General features: G+C 35.3%; 1 protein-coding gene across 2 annotated transcripts in view; it reads right to left on the bottom strand.

The window, feature by feature from the left end:
* COG5 (component of oligomeric golgi complex 5) overlaps nucleotides 1-14949 on the bottom strand; it is a 292761-nt gene that overhangs the window by 79530 nt on the left and 198282 nt on the right. For both annotated transcript variants that reach the window (XM_041774079.1, XM_041774078.1), the window contains exon 11: nucleotides 13971-14052. In XM_041774079.1, the coding sequence (XP_041630013.1) occupies nucleotides 13971-14052 (82 nt within the window). The remainder of the gene's footprint in view (nucleotides 1-13970; nucleotides 14053-14949) is intronic.

Here is a 14949-nt window from a genome sequence, read left to right as displayed (position 1 = left end):
TACTGAAAACAGCTCATGGGATTTTGGGGGGTAGTTCTCACTGTCGTTTCAATATATCCCAAGAAGGCCAAAAAAACAATTACTATAAAGTAGTCAAATGAGTAAAGTAAAAAGTCAAACGTGAGTGCCTCTCTGTATGGTTTTGCCACCAACTGGACAAACATTTGCATTAAGATTTTCTATTTTACTTTTGATATTTAGTAATTTCTTTTTTCATTTTCTTTTTTTTTTTTTTAATTTTTTATTTATTTATGATAGTCACAGAGAGAGAGAGAGAGGCAGAGACACAGGCGGAGGGAGAAGCAGGCTCCATGCACCGGGAGCCTGATGTGGGATTCGATCCCGGGTCTCCAGGATCGCGCCCTGGGCCAAAGGCAGGCGCCAAACCGCTGCGCCACCCAGGGATCCCTCTTTTTTCATTTTCATTCCATTTTATAACTATATAAAATATTTACATGACTTCGAAGTTAAATCTACACAACAAAGTACGTTCAAAGAAGTCTAGCTTCTATCCCTGGTCTCTCCAATATATTCTTCACACACAACCCTTCTTCCACTCTTGGTAGTCATTTTTCTGGACTTTATGGTTTATTCTTCCATTTCTTAAAAATATAAGCCAAAATGTGTATTTATACCACTCCATATCTTGGGTAAACAAGAGCACACTACACATATATTTCTCCACTTTTTAAACTTAATATATCTTAGAGATCATTCCATAGTAGCATATATATATATTCCTCATTCAGGTTTTGGTTTTGTTTTTGGCCTCTTTCTCATTATTTGAAATAGCTGCATGGCATTACATCCTATGTATGCACCAGTTTGTTTAATCACCTAAGTGATGAAGATTTGGGCTACTTCCAGTTTTTTTTTTATTCCAAATAATGATCCAACGAATAGTCTTGTGAATATGCCTTTCCACAGTTTTGCTGGTGCATCTGTAGAATGGATCCTTAGGAGAATGGCTGAGTAAGAAAGCAAATGCTTACATGATTTTGTTAAGATACTCATGAACTCCCCTCCATAAGGTCTGTATTTGAATTCACAATGTATAAGGACATTTCTCCACAAGATTATTAACAGAGTGTGTTTTTAAACTTTTTGATTTTATCCCTATTTGATACATGAGAAATGGTGTCTCTATGTACGTTTATTTTGCATTTCTTGAGTCATGGAGGACACTGAGCATCTTTTCCAAATAAAAGGTGTGTATATATATATATATATATATATATATATATATATATATATATATTTATTTATTTATTTATTTATTTATTTATTTTTTTTTTAGGGTTGTTAGCCTTTTTCTTAACATCTTTTTATATTTGGGATATTAGCATCTTTTCTTTGATGTAAGTTATATTTTTCAAGTTTTCACTTGTCCTTTTATTCTGCTTAAGGTTTTTTTCTGCCATGTACAACTTTTAATATAGTCAAATAATCAGTCTTTTCATGATTGCTTCTGGATGTTAAATCAGAGAAGTTTTCTCTATTCCTAGCTTAATTATGTTTTCTTCCAGCACTTGAATGGATTCATAATTTACATTTGATTCTTTGATCCCTTTGGAATTTATCCTGATATTTGAGGTAAACTGGGGATTTTTTTCCTCTGAACTCTTCTTATTTCACTCTACTCTTCAATTCTGAGCACTTTATCCATTTCCATAACAACTGGGTCACATTTATGCATTCAACAAATCCCCATGGAGGACTTAATTAAATATCTGAATCTCATATTTGCTTTTTTCTTTTACCTCAACGAAAACTGCTCCATATTTTATCAATGATGACATAAAATGTTCACTGCAAGGATCAAATATATATAAAAGTATAATAAAAAGGTAAAAATTATTTGATATTCTATTATCCTGTGATAATCATCCCTATGTTTTTGTGCCATCCTTTCATGTCCCTGTGTATCATACATACATACTGTTGCTTTCTAAGAGTATTTTACAATAGGATCTCATTTAGCTTGTGGGTGCTTATTATTCTTTTAATAAAAGGTATTTTTCCTTTTAGTTTTTCCTCCTCAGATTTCCGAATTCCTGAAGCCTTTAAAAATTAATTTAACACATTAGGCATCCATTTCAACTGAATGTCATTTATATAATGAACACTGCTTTGTGACAGGAGCATAATATGGAACAGAGGCACACAGATAAGCTTTTCCTAGAGCCTGGTAAAAGATACAGACAAGCAAGGAGGTGAGCCATTATGATACAGTGGGATAATTACATTGGGGACATAGAAGAGCTTTAGGGGAGCAGAGGATGTCATACCCATATCTGAGCATGTGTATGGGGAGGGAGACATCAAAAGCACACTTCATTTCTCAACTAAGAATGGGAAGACTAATGTGAGTTATCCAGATGAGGGGGAGGATAGAGACATGTGTTTCAGGTACTTGTAAATACTGAGAAGAGAGAGGGTGATTCATTCACAAACTAAGACTCCACTACAGAGATAAAAAATTAGAAAGGGGGAAAAAAAAAGTGCTGATAAGAAGGGACCAGAAAAGTCACACTGGGAATGTATCTTGGGAATAATAACAGAGGGTGGGGGTGGGGGTGGAGAAGAATGGAGACAGATCAGGGCTCCCACTGTAACAATTAAAGAAGCCATATATATTTTTATAAATTCAAACTTGGACCAAGCAGAGGTTCTCCTATGCTGGAGAAGAAACTAGCAGAGCTTTTAGTGGTTCATGGGACAGAAGTAAGATTTTTGAAACTTAAGGACTCTCAACCCTAGTGTCCCATGGAAGATTTACTTACTTATGGACTTGTAAGGGAAGCTGGGGAACTAGGCCTAAAACTTCAAAGGGCAGAGGTAAACTATCCTTCATACTGTGGAAACATATCATAGGAAACAAAGGCCTGCTATGGGGGAAGAGATCATGCCACAAACACAAGCAAGTCTTCCTTCCTATGAAGACGTTCACCAGATTCTGCAGTTTCATGAAGCGGAAAGCTGAAGAGGTTTATCTGAAAACCACTGAATGGCAGATTAAAATAAATTATTTGGGGACGCCTGGGTGGCTCAGTGGTTAAGGGTCTGCCTTTGGCTCAGGTCATGATCCTGGAGTCCTAGGATCAAGTCCCGTATCAGGCTCCCTGCATGGAGCCTGCTTCTCCCTCTGCCTGTGTCTCTGCCTCTCTCTCTGTGTGTCTCTCATGAATAAATAAATAAAATCTTTAAAAAAAAATCAATTATTTCAGGGATGAAGAGAAAAAGACCCTCCAGCCTCTCAATTAAAAGCCTGGGAGAAGCATGTCCAAGGAAAACAAAAAATTAGAGATAGACTGAGTCTTATTAAAACTGCAGCTACCTTAATCCATCCTAATCCCAGAATGAAGTGAAATGATCAACCTACATATGTACAACTAGATTGCCAAAGGGGGATAAAAGAAACCAGTTAAATCAGATTATGTAACAAAATCTTATAAATCAGTAAGACAGTTCCATAGAAATGAACAGAAACTTTGAAAAAGAACATTATCTAAATAGTCTATAAATATATGGAAAAAGTATCATTAATCACTAGGGGGAATACAATTAAGACTACAATGTGATTTGACTAAATGTCCACCAGAATAGTTAAAGGGAAAAAAAACACAAACAATACCAAGTGTTGACAAGGATATAGGAAAAAGCAGACTGCCTCAAAGAGTTTAAATTGGTGCAACATTTGAAAACTCTTCAGCAGTAACAATTCAAACTGACCATATGTAAACTCTATTACATACTAGTTTCCATAGCTGCTGTGACAAATTACCATAAATTTGGTGGTTTAAAACAATATAAATGTATTATCTTGCAGATCTGGAGGTCTGAAGTACAAAACTGATCTAAGCCAAAATCAAGTTATCAACAGGCTATGTTCTTTCTGATGGTCCTAAAGGAGTTGTTCCTTGACTTCTCCACCTGCCTAAACCACTTGGCTTGTGGGCTCCTTCCAGCAGTTGTACTACAAGCTCTAACTTCTGTTTCAATAGTTACGTCTCCTCTTCTGACTCTTCTGCTCCTCATACCCTTCTAAAGGCCTCTGTGATTATACTGGGCCCACCCAGATGATCCAGGACAATCTTTCCATCTCAGAGCCACAAATCACATCTGCAAAATCCTTTCTGCCACCTAAGGTAACACATGCAAATCTCTATGAGGCATGTAATTCTGTCTATTACAAGTACCTATTTTCCATTCCCAGGTTTTTTCCCAGTAAAAATGGACAGATTTCTCATAAGAGCATTACTTAATATAGCTCAAAATATGAAATAACCCAAATGCACATCAGTAATATGGTGGATAAATATATTATGGTATATTCACAAAATGGAACATTTTACAACACTGATAATAACCTACAAATGCATGCAACTATATAGAAGATTCTTAGAAACACATTGAGTGAGAGGTATCAGGCAGCAAACATAAGAGTTACAATATGGAAAATTTTATCTGCATAAAATAAAAATTTAAAAAGAATCTATGACATTAGAAATGAGTGAATACTCTTGTCATAATGGAGAGTGCCTGGCAAAAACTAGGAGACCTGAGGGGAGCTTCTGGGTCAGGTAATACTTTGTTTCTTGATCTTTTTTTTTTAAAGATTTTATTTATTTATTCATGAGAGACAGAGAGAAAGAGAGAGAGGTAAAGACACAGGCAGAAGGAGAAGCAGGCTCCACGCAGGGAGCCCGACGCGGGACTCGATCCTGGGACCTCAGAATTACACCCTGGGCCAAAGGTAGGCGCTAAACTGCTGAGGCACCCAGGGATCCTGTTTCTCGATCTTGATGCTGTTCTTCATTTTGATTACACAGCTATATTAAGGTTTGAAAAATTTATTTAGGTGTATAGTTATGATACTCAACCTTTTTTTCTTTATGAGTCTGATACTATAATAAATGACTTTTTAAGAGTAATGCGGGGGTGCCCAGGTGGCTCAGTCAGTTAAGTGTCTGACTCTTGATTTCAGCTCAGGCTATGATCTCAGGGTTGAGGGAGCACTGTGTTGGGTTCCTTGCTCAGCATGGTGTCTGCTTGTCCCTCTCCCTCTGCTCCCTGTCTACCACCTGCTCACACACTTTATCTCTAACATAGATAAATAAATACAATCTTTAAAAAAAAAAAAAGGAGTAATGAAAAATCAATGAAAATTTTTTAATCTTTTAAGGTTTATTTTTTCAGTTTTACTGAGATATAATTGATTTGTAACATTTACTAGTTCAAAGTGTAAAATATAATGACTCTGTATATGTATGTATTTAATATATATATATATTAAATATACATACACCAATAAAAGTAACAGACATAAAGCTTAGAAGTCATTTTGGAAATAACTATCACCCAAAGATAATTAAGGCAGCAGATATCCTATAGAAGCTTTTTTGAATTTTCAAGGTGACAGGTTCAATCAAGCTCCTTGCCTTTTTAATAAAGTACACTCATTGTCTAGGATTATATTTTATCAAATCTAGTAGAACTTCTTTTTACTAAGCATGAACATTTATAATCAGAAAGAACATGTTCCTAACTAGGAAAATTTCCCTTTAGATATTTTCTGCCAAAATATTCCTTACTAAGGCAATCTGTTACGTGCATAATCTTCAACTCTGCAGATGGTTGTATTCCTTAATATTGCCTGTCTATAATTTTAAGAAGTACTATGGTACACTTCAGGGACTGTATGTGCTATATAAATGGAAGGTGCTTTACAAACAACTTACTTTGGAGTTCTCCCAGAGGAAGTTATTAAGGTAATAATGCTATCAGAAGTAACAAACTACTCTGAATGTGAAATACTGATGGAATCTTTTGCCTAAAAATACTATATTTCCTCTCAGTGGCTTCTTTAACTACACAAGCTAGATAGATTGGTCCCATAATTTAAGAACTGAAAAATATTTGGATCTGATCATTAAAAGGCAGGTCACTGCTTACTTTGATGAGAACAATTTCAATAGAATAGTAAGATGGCCAGAGTACACCTAGTTGAGAAATCAACAGTATGAAAATGAAGGCAAAAAAACAAAAAACAAAAACAAAAACAAAAAAACCACCAACTACTCTTTTGAGAGGTTTGGATAAAAAGAGCAGAGATCAAATAGTAGCTAAAGAGGAACTCTCTAGTTTTAGTTTTTACTAGATTTGAGCAACCTGGAGGGGTTTCCTATCTGAGGGGAAGAAATCAACAGAAAAGGAGAAACACAAGATAGAACAGAGACTTATGAATGGTGTTGCTGTGAGCAAAGGGTACACAAAGCAGGCAGTCACTGAAGGTGAATGGGCAGCTCTGGAGAATAAGACTGTTACCTCACACTCAGACCCACAGGGAGAAAAGAAGGCTTTCATTCAGAGGGAAGGGACAGGATATTGAAAGAGTTTCCTAATGACCTTAATTATCTTGATGACCCAGGAGACAAGGCTGGTCACCGAGAATGAGCAAAATGGGAAAAAGAAGAGCATGTAAAGAACGCCAAAGGCTTATAATGGTTAAGGATGATAATGCAGCACATGACCAAAGAGAAGTTGAATGACAGTAACTGTTACACATGCACATACTGTATAGTATTTTGAAATGTAGTTTTAATCATTACTCTTAATACTAGCTGAGATACTTCTGCTTCTGGTCAAGGTGGAGTAGCAGAGACCAGATTAACCTCCTATCTGAAACAACCAAAACAAAACAAAACAAAACACCAAACTCACAACAGACAAAATATATAAAATAATGGTTTTTGAAACACCACACATTAAAAGATGTGTAATAAAAGACAGTGATCTCTTGAGGCATAGGAAATAAATGAGGTAAACCCTACAACCATCCCAGTGCCACTGGGGACTTACTAACAAGTCACAACAACTCAGTCTTCTAGCCCTACTCACAGGTGCTGCTTTCTATCAGAAGCTAAGTCAGGATGCCAAAGCCACAAGCTCCAAACAAGCCCCCAGGATCCAATATAGAGTTGTCTGATCCAGTTTAGACGCTGTGCTAACCGTCCAGATGACCTCATCTAACTGTAATAAGAAAAAACACACCTAACAGCCCATGACAGATCACAGACCATGACAGATCCGACCGTGCCCATTTAGGGGAAGAAAAGAGATTATACCCTTGTTCAGAAGCCTCCTCCCTCATCCCGGAAAAATTCCTCTGTCAATTTGCTTGCCAGCCCCTAATTACCCCAACCCTATAAAACCTACTTGGAGAGAAGGTACCCTTACAGCATGAACTCCCCTTCTCCATTCTATGGCCACTGAATAAATTATGTGCTTGCCATCAGTTACTGCTTTGTTAGTTGGCTATTTGGCAAAAGGTATTGAGTAGGGAAAGAACCTCCCACTTTGGTAACCTCAGCTTATTTCCTACCAGGGGCTTCTAGCCTACGGCACTGGCAAGAGTAAGAGACTCCTCTACACCTTCTGTCCCCAAGACCAGGAAAACTGAAGCAGCTAGAGTTCATGGGACAGAACACCAGAGAGAAGAGAACTGCACATAAAGGATTAACCAGAGATCTGCAAATGGTCCACCTTGCGTACTCAGCAAAACACTACTCATCCTATGTGTGTGAAAAAAGTTCCAGAGTATGGGGGAAGAACCTATGCAGGATTAGTTAGAATATCCCTTCCTCACGCAAGACTGCGAAGACTGCCTGTTCCTGAAAGCCAGGTTGGAAGACCTTATAATTCAGAGAATCTGGTAGAGTACTAAGGAAAGTATTGCCTCAGTAGTGGAAAATAATTAGCTCAAGACTAAACACTACTCAAGCTAATCTTAAAAGACTCAAAAAAACCCCAAATTGTTTCTAAGTAATTTGACAGTATCTAACAAGAATATTTACAGGAGATAAAAGTGTCCAGTACCAGACATTGTAAAAATTTATGTCTTATAACCCCCCAAAATTATTAGACATGAAGAAAAGTCAGAAAAAAACTATCCATAAGAAAATTCAATCAGATCCAGAATTGACAGACATGACTGAATTAGTAGACAAAAAAATTGCCTTTATAGCTGCACCTCCACTCAGTATCTGTGTGATTTATTCGCATGAAGTTTACCTTATACAATTTCTACTAAAAATGTGCCAAATCCACTGGTAACAAACAATATTGGAAGGTGAAATTGGTTAAAGGTCTGAAAGTTCAAGTATGCTAAAGGCTATTTTCTTTCATATATCCCTGTCTTTGAGCAAGAATATTCAAAATAGAAACTAAATTTTTACTCTACAGAAAGAAAATACTGACTACAACAACTCCAAGATTTCAAAAAAAGGTTTTATTTATTCATGAGAGACAGAGAAAGAAAGAGGCAGAGACATAGGCAGAAGGAGAAGCAGGCTCCAAGCAGGGAGCCCAATGCAGCAGATCTCAGCACTCCAGAATCACGAAGGCAGATGCACCCAACTGCTGAGCCTTTTGGGTGTCCCTCAAAAAAAGATTTTAAATGATAAAGTACATTTAAAAGAAAAGATTTATTTATGTGTTTATTCATTTATTTTTAAAGAGAGAAAGAGATATAGAATGTGTTGGGGGGAAGGGACAGAGGGAGAGAGACTACTCAAGTTGACTCCCCGCTGGGCTTGATCTCACAACTCTGAGATCATGATCTGAGATAAAAATCAAGAGTTGAATAGACGCTTAACTGGCTGAGCCATCGAGGTGCCCCAAGTACACTTTTAATAAATGCTTAAAAACAGATACTTTGCAACAGCCATAAATGAGCTTTTCACATTAGTTTTCACATTAGCCTAAAAACTGAGTTTTTAATCAATTTTGTAATTATGCTTACGTATTTTGTGGGTAAATTTACATTCTTGTATTTTATTTCTAGTATATTAGTACATGCATTCCATTAAATGCAATTGACTTATGATTTAAAAAGTTAAATATTAAAGAAAACTTCATGGTGATTATTGTTTTCATGAAAACCCGTTACTTTCATACATGGTGTGAAAAACTATTGAAAGTCTATATTTACATAATATTGTATCTGAATATTTGAAAAACTACCTACTAAAATCATTCATAAATTTTAAATTTATTTTTTAATTTTATTTTTTAATTTTATTTTTTATGAATTTTAAATTTCAAACACATCAATCTCAAAATGCTCATTTAGCAGGAAAACTGTTAAATACTAAATCAAAGGTATAGATATATAGATGCTTTTTCACTATTCTTCCAACTCTTCCAGATGTTTGGAAAAATAGTAAAGTGGTATGCAGCTAAAATACTGTTTATAGGTAAATTTGCAGCGTAAACAAATTACAAAAGGAAGGTTTTGTACAAAACCTTTGTACAAAAGGTACAAAATACTGTTTATAGGTAAATTTGTGGCGTAAACAAATTACAAAAGGAAGGTTTAAGTCAATAATCTAAACTTAATCTTAATAAAATGAGCAAATCAAACCCAAAGCAAAGCAAATAAATAATAAACACAAGAGCAGAAATCAGTGAAATTGAAAATAAAAAAGACAAAAATCAATGAAACCAAATGTTGTTTTCTGAGAAGAAAAATATAACTAATAAACATCTACTTTTAATTATTAGGAAAAAAAGAAGAAACTAATAATATCAGGAATACAGAACATTAATCATATTCCACATACATTCAAAGGGTAATTAAGAAATCATTGCAAGCAACTTTATGCCAATAAATTAGAAAACTTCAATGAACTGGATAAATTCTTTGAAAGATATAAACCACCAACGCTTACCCAAGAAGAAATAATGGAATAATCCTTTATCTAAGAAAATAGTTGAATTTGTAGTTAAAATCTTCCCACCAAGAAAATTCCAAGCCCAGATGACTTCCTTGGTAAATTCTACCAAACATTTAAAGAGGATTAATGCCAATTTTACATCAACAGCTTGAGAAAGCTGAAGAGGATGGAATACTTTTCCACTTATTCTGTGGGGTTAGCATTACCCTGATACTCATAATGGAAAAAGACATTAAGAAACTAAAGATTAATATCTTATACACACATTCAAAAAACTTTACACTTATTTATCAGTTTGAATTCAACAACATATAAATAAGATAATATATCATGACCGTGTGGGGTTTATCCAAAAATACAAGGTATTAACACATTAAAATAACTAAATCTATTTGATCATCTCAATGCATGCAGAAAAGCACTGTAAGAAAATTAACAGCAATATAAAAAAAAAAAACCTCTCAAAAAACTAGAAATGGAAGGTAACCTTCCTCAACCTGATTAATGGCATCACTGAAAAACCTGCTGTTAAGATATTAAAGGTGGACTACATGCTTTCTAAGATTGTAAACAAGGCAGAAACTACTTCAGTTCTACACTACTGCAAGTGCTAACCAAGGGGGAAAAAATGAAAGGAAGCCAGAAAAGAAGTAAAACTGTCTTTATTTGTAAACTGTATGATTATCAACATAGAAAACATTGAGAAATCTCCAAAAACTACTACACTAATAAGTATGGGTAGCAAAGTCAAAGATAAGGGATAGTACATGAAAGTCAATTTTATTTCTATATTCTAATAATGAACACCTGTAAAATTTTTAAAATACCATTTACAGTAGCACTGAAATATATGAAATAGTAATAAATTTAAGAAAAGATCTGCTAGACCTGCACACTAAAAACTATATAGCACTGACATGAGACCTAGATCAATAGGAAAATATATACACTCACAGATCGAAGACTCAATATTGTTGAGATGTGAATTATCACAAATTGATCTGTAGATTCTTTTTTTTTTAAAAAGATTTTATTTATTTATTCATGAGAGACACAGAGAGAGGCAGAGACACAGGTAGAGGGAGAAGCAGGCTCCATGCAGGGAGCCCGACATAGAACTCGATCCCGGGTCTCCAAGATCACACCCTGAAGCCGAAGGTAGATGCTCAACCACTGAGCCACCCAGGCGTCCCTAAATACCAGTTTTCATGCACTTTTATCTCCATATCATAAGGTGTTTTGAGAAGTAATTTTCCCACTGTTCTAAACTATCACACTGTTCTTGAACAGATGTTGGTTATGTTTTAAAATATATCTGTTCGATAACAAAATACTGATGACCACGTGTTTTCAAATTTGAAACATTTTCCTTTTGCAAAATGAAAATAAGTTTTCCCATTAGATAACCAGTGAAAGTCTATATGGAAAAAATATTTTCATAGGTATCCTCTATGCTACAAAAGGCACTGCAAAGATTCTACCCTTTTATGATCATCATTCAGTTATTTATTCATGAGCGACACAGAGAGTGGCAGAGACACACGCAGAGGGAGAAGCAGGCTCCATGCAGGGAGCCCGATGTGGGACTCGATCCTGGGTCTCCAAGATCACGCCCTCAGCTGAACGCAGAAGCTTAACCGCTGAGCCACCTAGGCGTCCCTCATCATGTAATCCTAATCAAAGTCTCGAGACATTTTTATAAGAACAAGTATCTGATTCTGAAATACATATGGAAATGCAAAGGGCCTAGAATAACCAAAATTATTTTGATAAATTAAGTAAAATAGAAGAATGTATGCTTTAGTGATTACAAATATACAGATGCAAAGAAAAATAGAAAAAAAAATCTAGAAATAGTCTTGCACATATATAACTATATGATTTTCTACAAGAGTGCCAGGGCAGTTAATGGGGTAGGGTAAAATCTCTTAGATCGATATTCAAAGAAGTAAACCACCCTTATATCTCACACCATATAAAAAAATTAACTTCAAATGAACATAGTAAAATTTCTGGAATAAAATGTAGGAGGAAATACTTTTGGCCTTGAGTTAAAGATTTCTTAGGTCGAATAGAAAAGGAAATTATAAAAGAAAAATTGGTAAGTCTGACTATCAAAATTAACTTTTATTATTTGGAAAACACTGTTAAGGAAATGAAAAGGCAAACCACAGACAAAGAAATATATTTGCAAAACACATCTGAGAAAGTAATTTTGAGAAACACATGATGAAGAAGATGCAAAGATGCCTAATGAGCATGTGAAAACGAGTCATCATTAGTCTTTAGGCTAGTGGAAGTTAAAACCTCAATGAAAATTCACTATGCACTCACAAGAATAGCTAAAATTAAAACAATATCATGTATTGATAACAATGTAGAGCAACTAGAGTTACAAAAGATTGTTAATGGGAATGCAAAATGGTACATTCATCCTGGAAAACAGTTTAGCAGTTATTTACAATGTTAAACATATAATCATCAAATGATCAGGCAATTCCACTGATATATTTAACCAAGAAAGAACACATACATCTACAAATGACTTTTTTTAAAAAATTTATTTATTTATGATAGTCACAGAGAGAGAGAGAGAGAGAGAGAGAGGCAGAGACACAGGCAGAGGGAGAAGCAGGCTCCATGCACCGGGAGCCCGATGTGGGATTCGATCCCAGGTCTCCAGGATCGCGCCCTGGGCCAAAGGCAGGCGCCAAACCGCTGCGCCACCCAGGGATCCCTACAAATGACTTCTATGTGAACAACTGCAGTAGTTTTATTTGTGATAATCCAGTTGTCTCCCATCTGGGGAATGGATAAACAAACTGTTGTATAATCTATACAAGGGAATATGATCAGCAATAAAAAGGGACCATAGGTAAATGCAACAACATGGATGAATCTTGCAGTAATTATGCTGATATGAAAGAACACAGCCTGTGTGACACCAGTTTTACAAAAAGCTAGGGAAAGCTAACTTACACTGACAGCAGATCATTACCTGCCAGGAGCCAAAAGCTGGGAGTAGGTGATTACAAAAGCACCTGTTGGAAATGTCAGGAGTGACGGAAATGTTTCCTATCTTCATTGTGGTGGTAGGTAAAAGGATATAAATGACTGTTAAAACTCACAGAATTTTCTGCTTATAATTGGTGAATTTTACTGTATATAAGTTGTATCTCAAATAGCTGACCAAAATAGATACCTATGCAGGGAGATGCACAACATTCTCATAGTGCAATCTGTAGAAGTAAATGGAGTGAATCAGTCCTAAATCCACCCTCTGCTTAGGCTCTATTTGGCCACACCAATGAAGACATCCTCTATGGTCACTGCCTGGCTGCATACTTCCTTAGAAATAGCAGTAGGGAGGCAGCGGCACATGGGTGGCTCAGTCACTGAAGTGTCTGACTCTTGATTTTAGCTCAGGTCTTCACCTATGTGTTAATGAGATCAAGCCCTACTCCAGGCTCATGCCTGTAAGATGGAGCTCTGCATGGGGCTCCACACTAGGTGTAGAGCCTCCTTAAGATTCTCTCTCTCCTCTCTCTGCCACCGCTCCCTCTGTTTCTCTCTTAAAAAGAAAAAAATATAGTAGGGAGGCAGGTAGTGTGGTTTATTCAACTCTGGATTGCCAGTGACTAAACAGTGTTTACATCTACTAGGTACTTTTGGTAACATTAGTAAATAAGAATTTATACACAAACTCCTAAAACCCTTTTACATTCACTGATTAGGCAGGCAGTACCATTATTTCATGACAAAAAAAAAATTTAACAAATTTTGGGGATCATGTTTGAATAAGCAACTTTTAATTCATGATGAAGGTATTTCATCTGTTCATCAAATCATCATTTTTAATAAGTAAATTATGAAGTCTTGTATTTTAATACCTTTTAGTTAGAAAGTAATTCTATTAAGCATCAACTAAATTCTTCAGTATCAATTGCTTTACATCCTTTACATAGGAAAACTTCAGAACTTCAGAGTTTCTCTATGTTTGAATTATGGAGAATTCACTCATTCTTCTAGAGAATTTTATTACACAAGCTAATTATAAAAAACATAAAAATTAACTTATTGTTTATAAAACTGAATATATGGCTAACATAAAAAATGACAGCCAATGAGTTTTAAAAAGCTGTGTTTTATAAACCAATAAAGCAAAATTTGACATTACATTTTAAGGCATTTGGAAAACCTTGAATGAAATTGCAAAATAAATAGCATACTTACAATCTGTAGCCATGCGAAATTGAGAAGAAAGTGCTTGAGTAACTGAATTCCAAAAAGTGTACAAAATTTCAGGTTGTCCATCCTATGACCCAAAATGAGGATGTATTCATTAATTATTAAAAATTGTAATAGATAAGAAAATATATTAAAAATTTATTAAAAATGCATTTAAGTGAACTTTTCTAAGACATCTAATTATCAAACAATGGTATTATTAAGTAACTGAATAGAAATATATAGATGACTTCAAACTCCTAACTATAGTAAACAAAATGACAGTTGCTAGAGGGGAGGTGGGTGGAGGGATGGGGCAATTGGGTGATGCAATGAGCACTGGGTGTTATATGCAACTAATGAATTACTGAACACTACATCTGAAAGTAACAATGTACTATATATGTGGGCTAACTGAATTTACATTTAAAAAAAAGAAATATATAGATGAATCAAATTATGTCTCATGTTCTCATGTTCAAGTAATCAGTTATCCTTCTCTGCTGTGTGAACTTGGGCAAGTCGTTTAATCATTCTGAGCCTCCTTCCATCTATAAAATGGTGATGATAAGAGTACCTACATTTCATTGCAGTATTATTTTGAGGATTAAAAATTTTACAAAAGTGTCGGGACAGTCCCTAATATATAATAAGCCCTCAGTGAATTTAGTTATTATTATATAATTATTACCATCTTCCTTACATATGCAGAAGATAATTGTGTGACCATAACAAAATGATGAACAAAGCAAGCTTAGATCTGGAATGAGCACCAGAGTATAATCCATCAATTACAAGAGAGAACTGCCTAAAGTATAAATACAGCTAAAAAAATGTTTAGATGTATTTATTTATTGAGACAGAGAGTGAGAGAATGAGCAGGGGAGGAGTAGAGGGGGAAAATCTGTCAAGCAGACTCTCTGCTGGGTGAGGAGCCTGACTTGGGGCTTGATCCCACGACCCATGAGATCATGACCTGGGCTGA

Source organism: Vulpes lagopus, chromosome 11, assembly GCF_018345385.1.
Source record: "Vulpes lagopus strain Blue_001 chromosome 11, ASM1834538v1, whole genome shotgun sequence".
Lineage (NCBI taxonomy): Eukaryota > Metazoa > Chordata > Mammalia > Carnivora > Canidae > Vulpes > Vulpes lagopus.
Note: the sequence above shows the minus strand (reverse complement) of the source record. Positions and strands in the feature narration are given on the sequence as shown.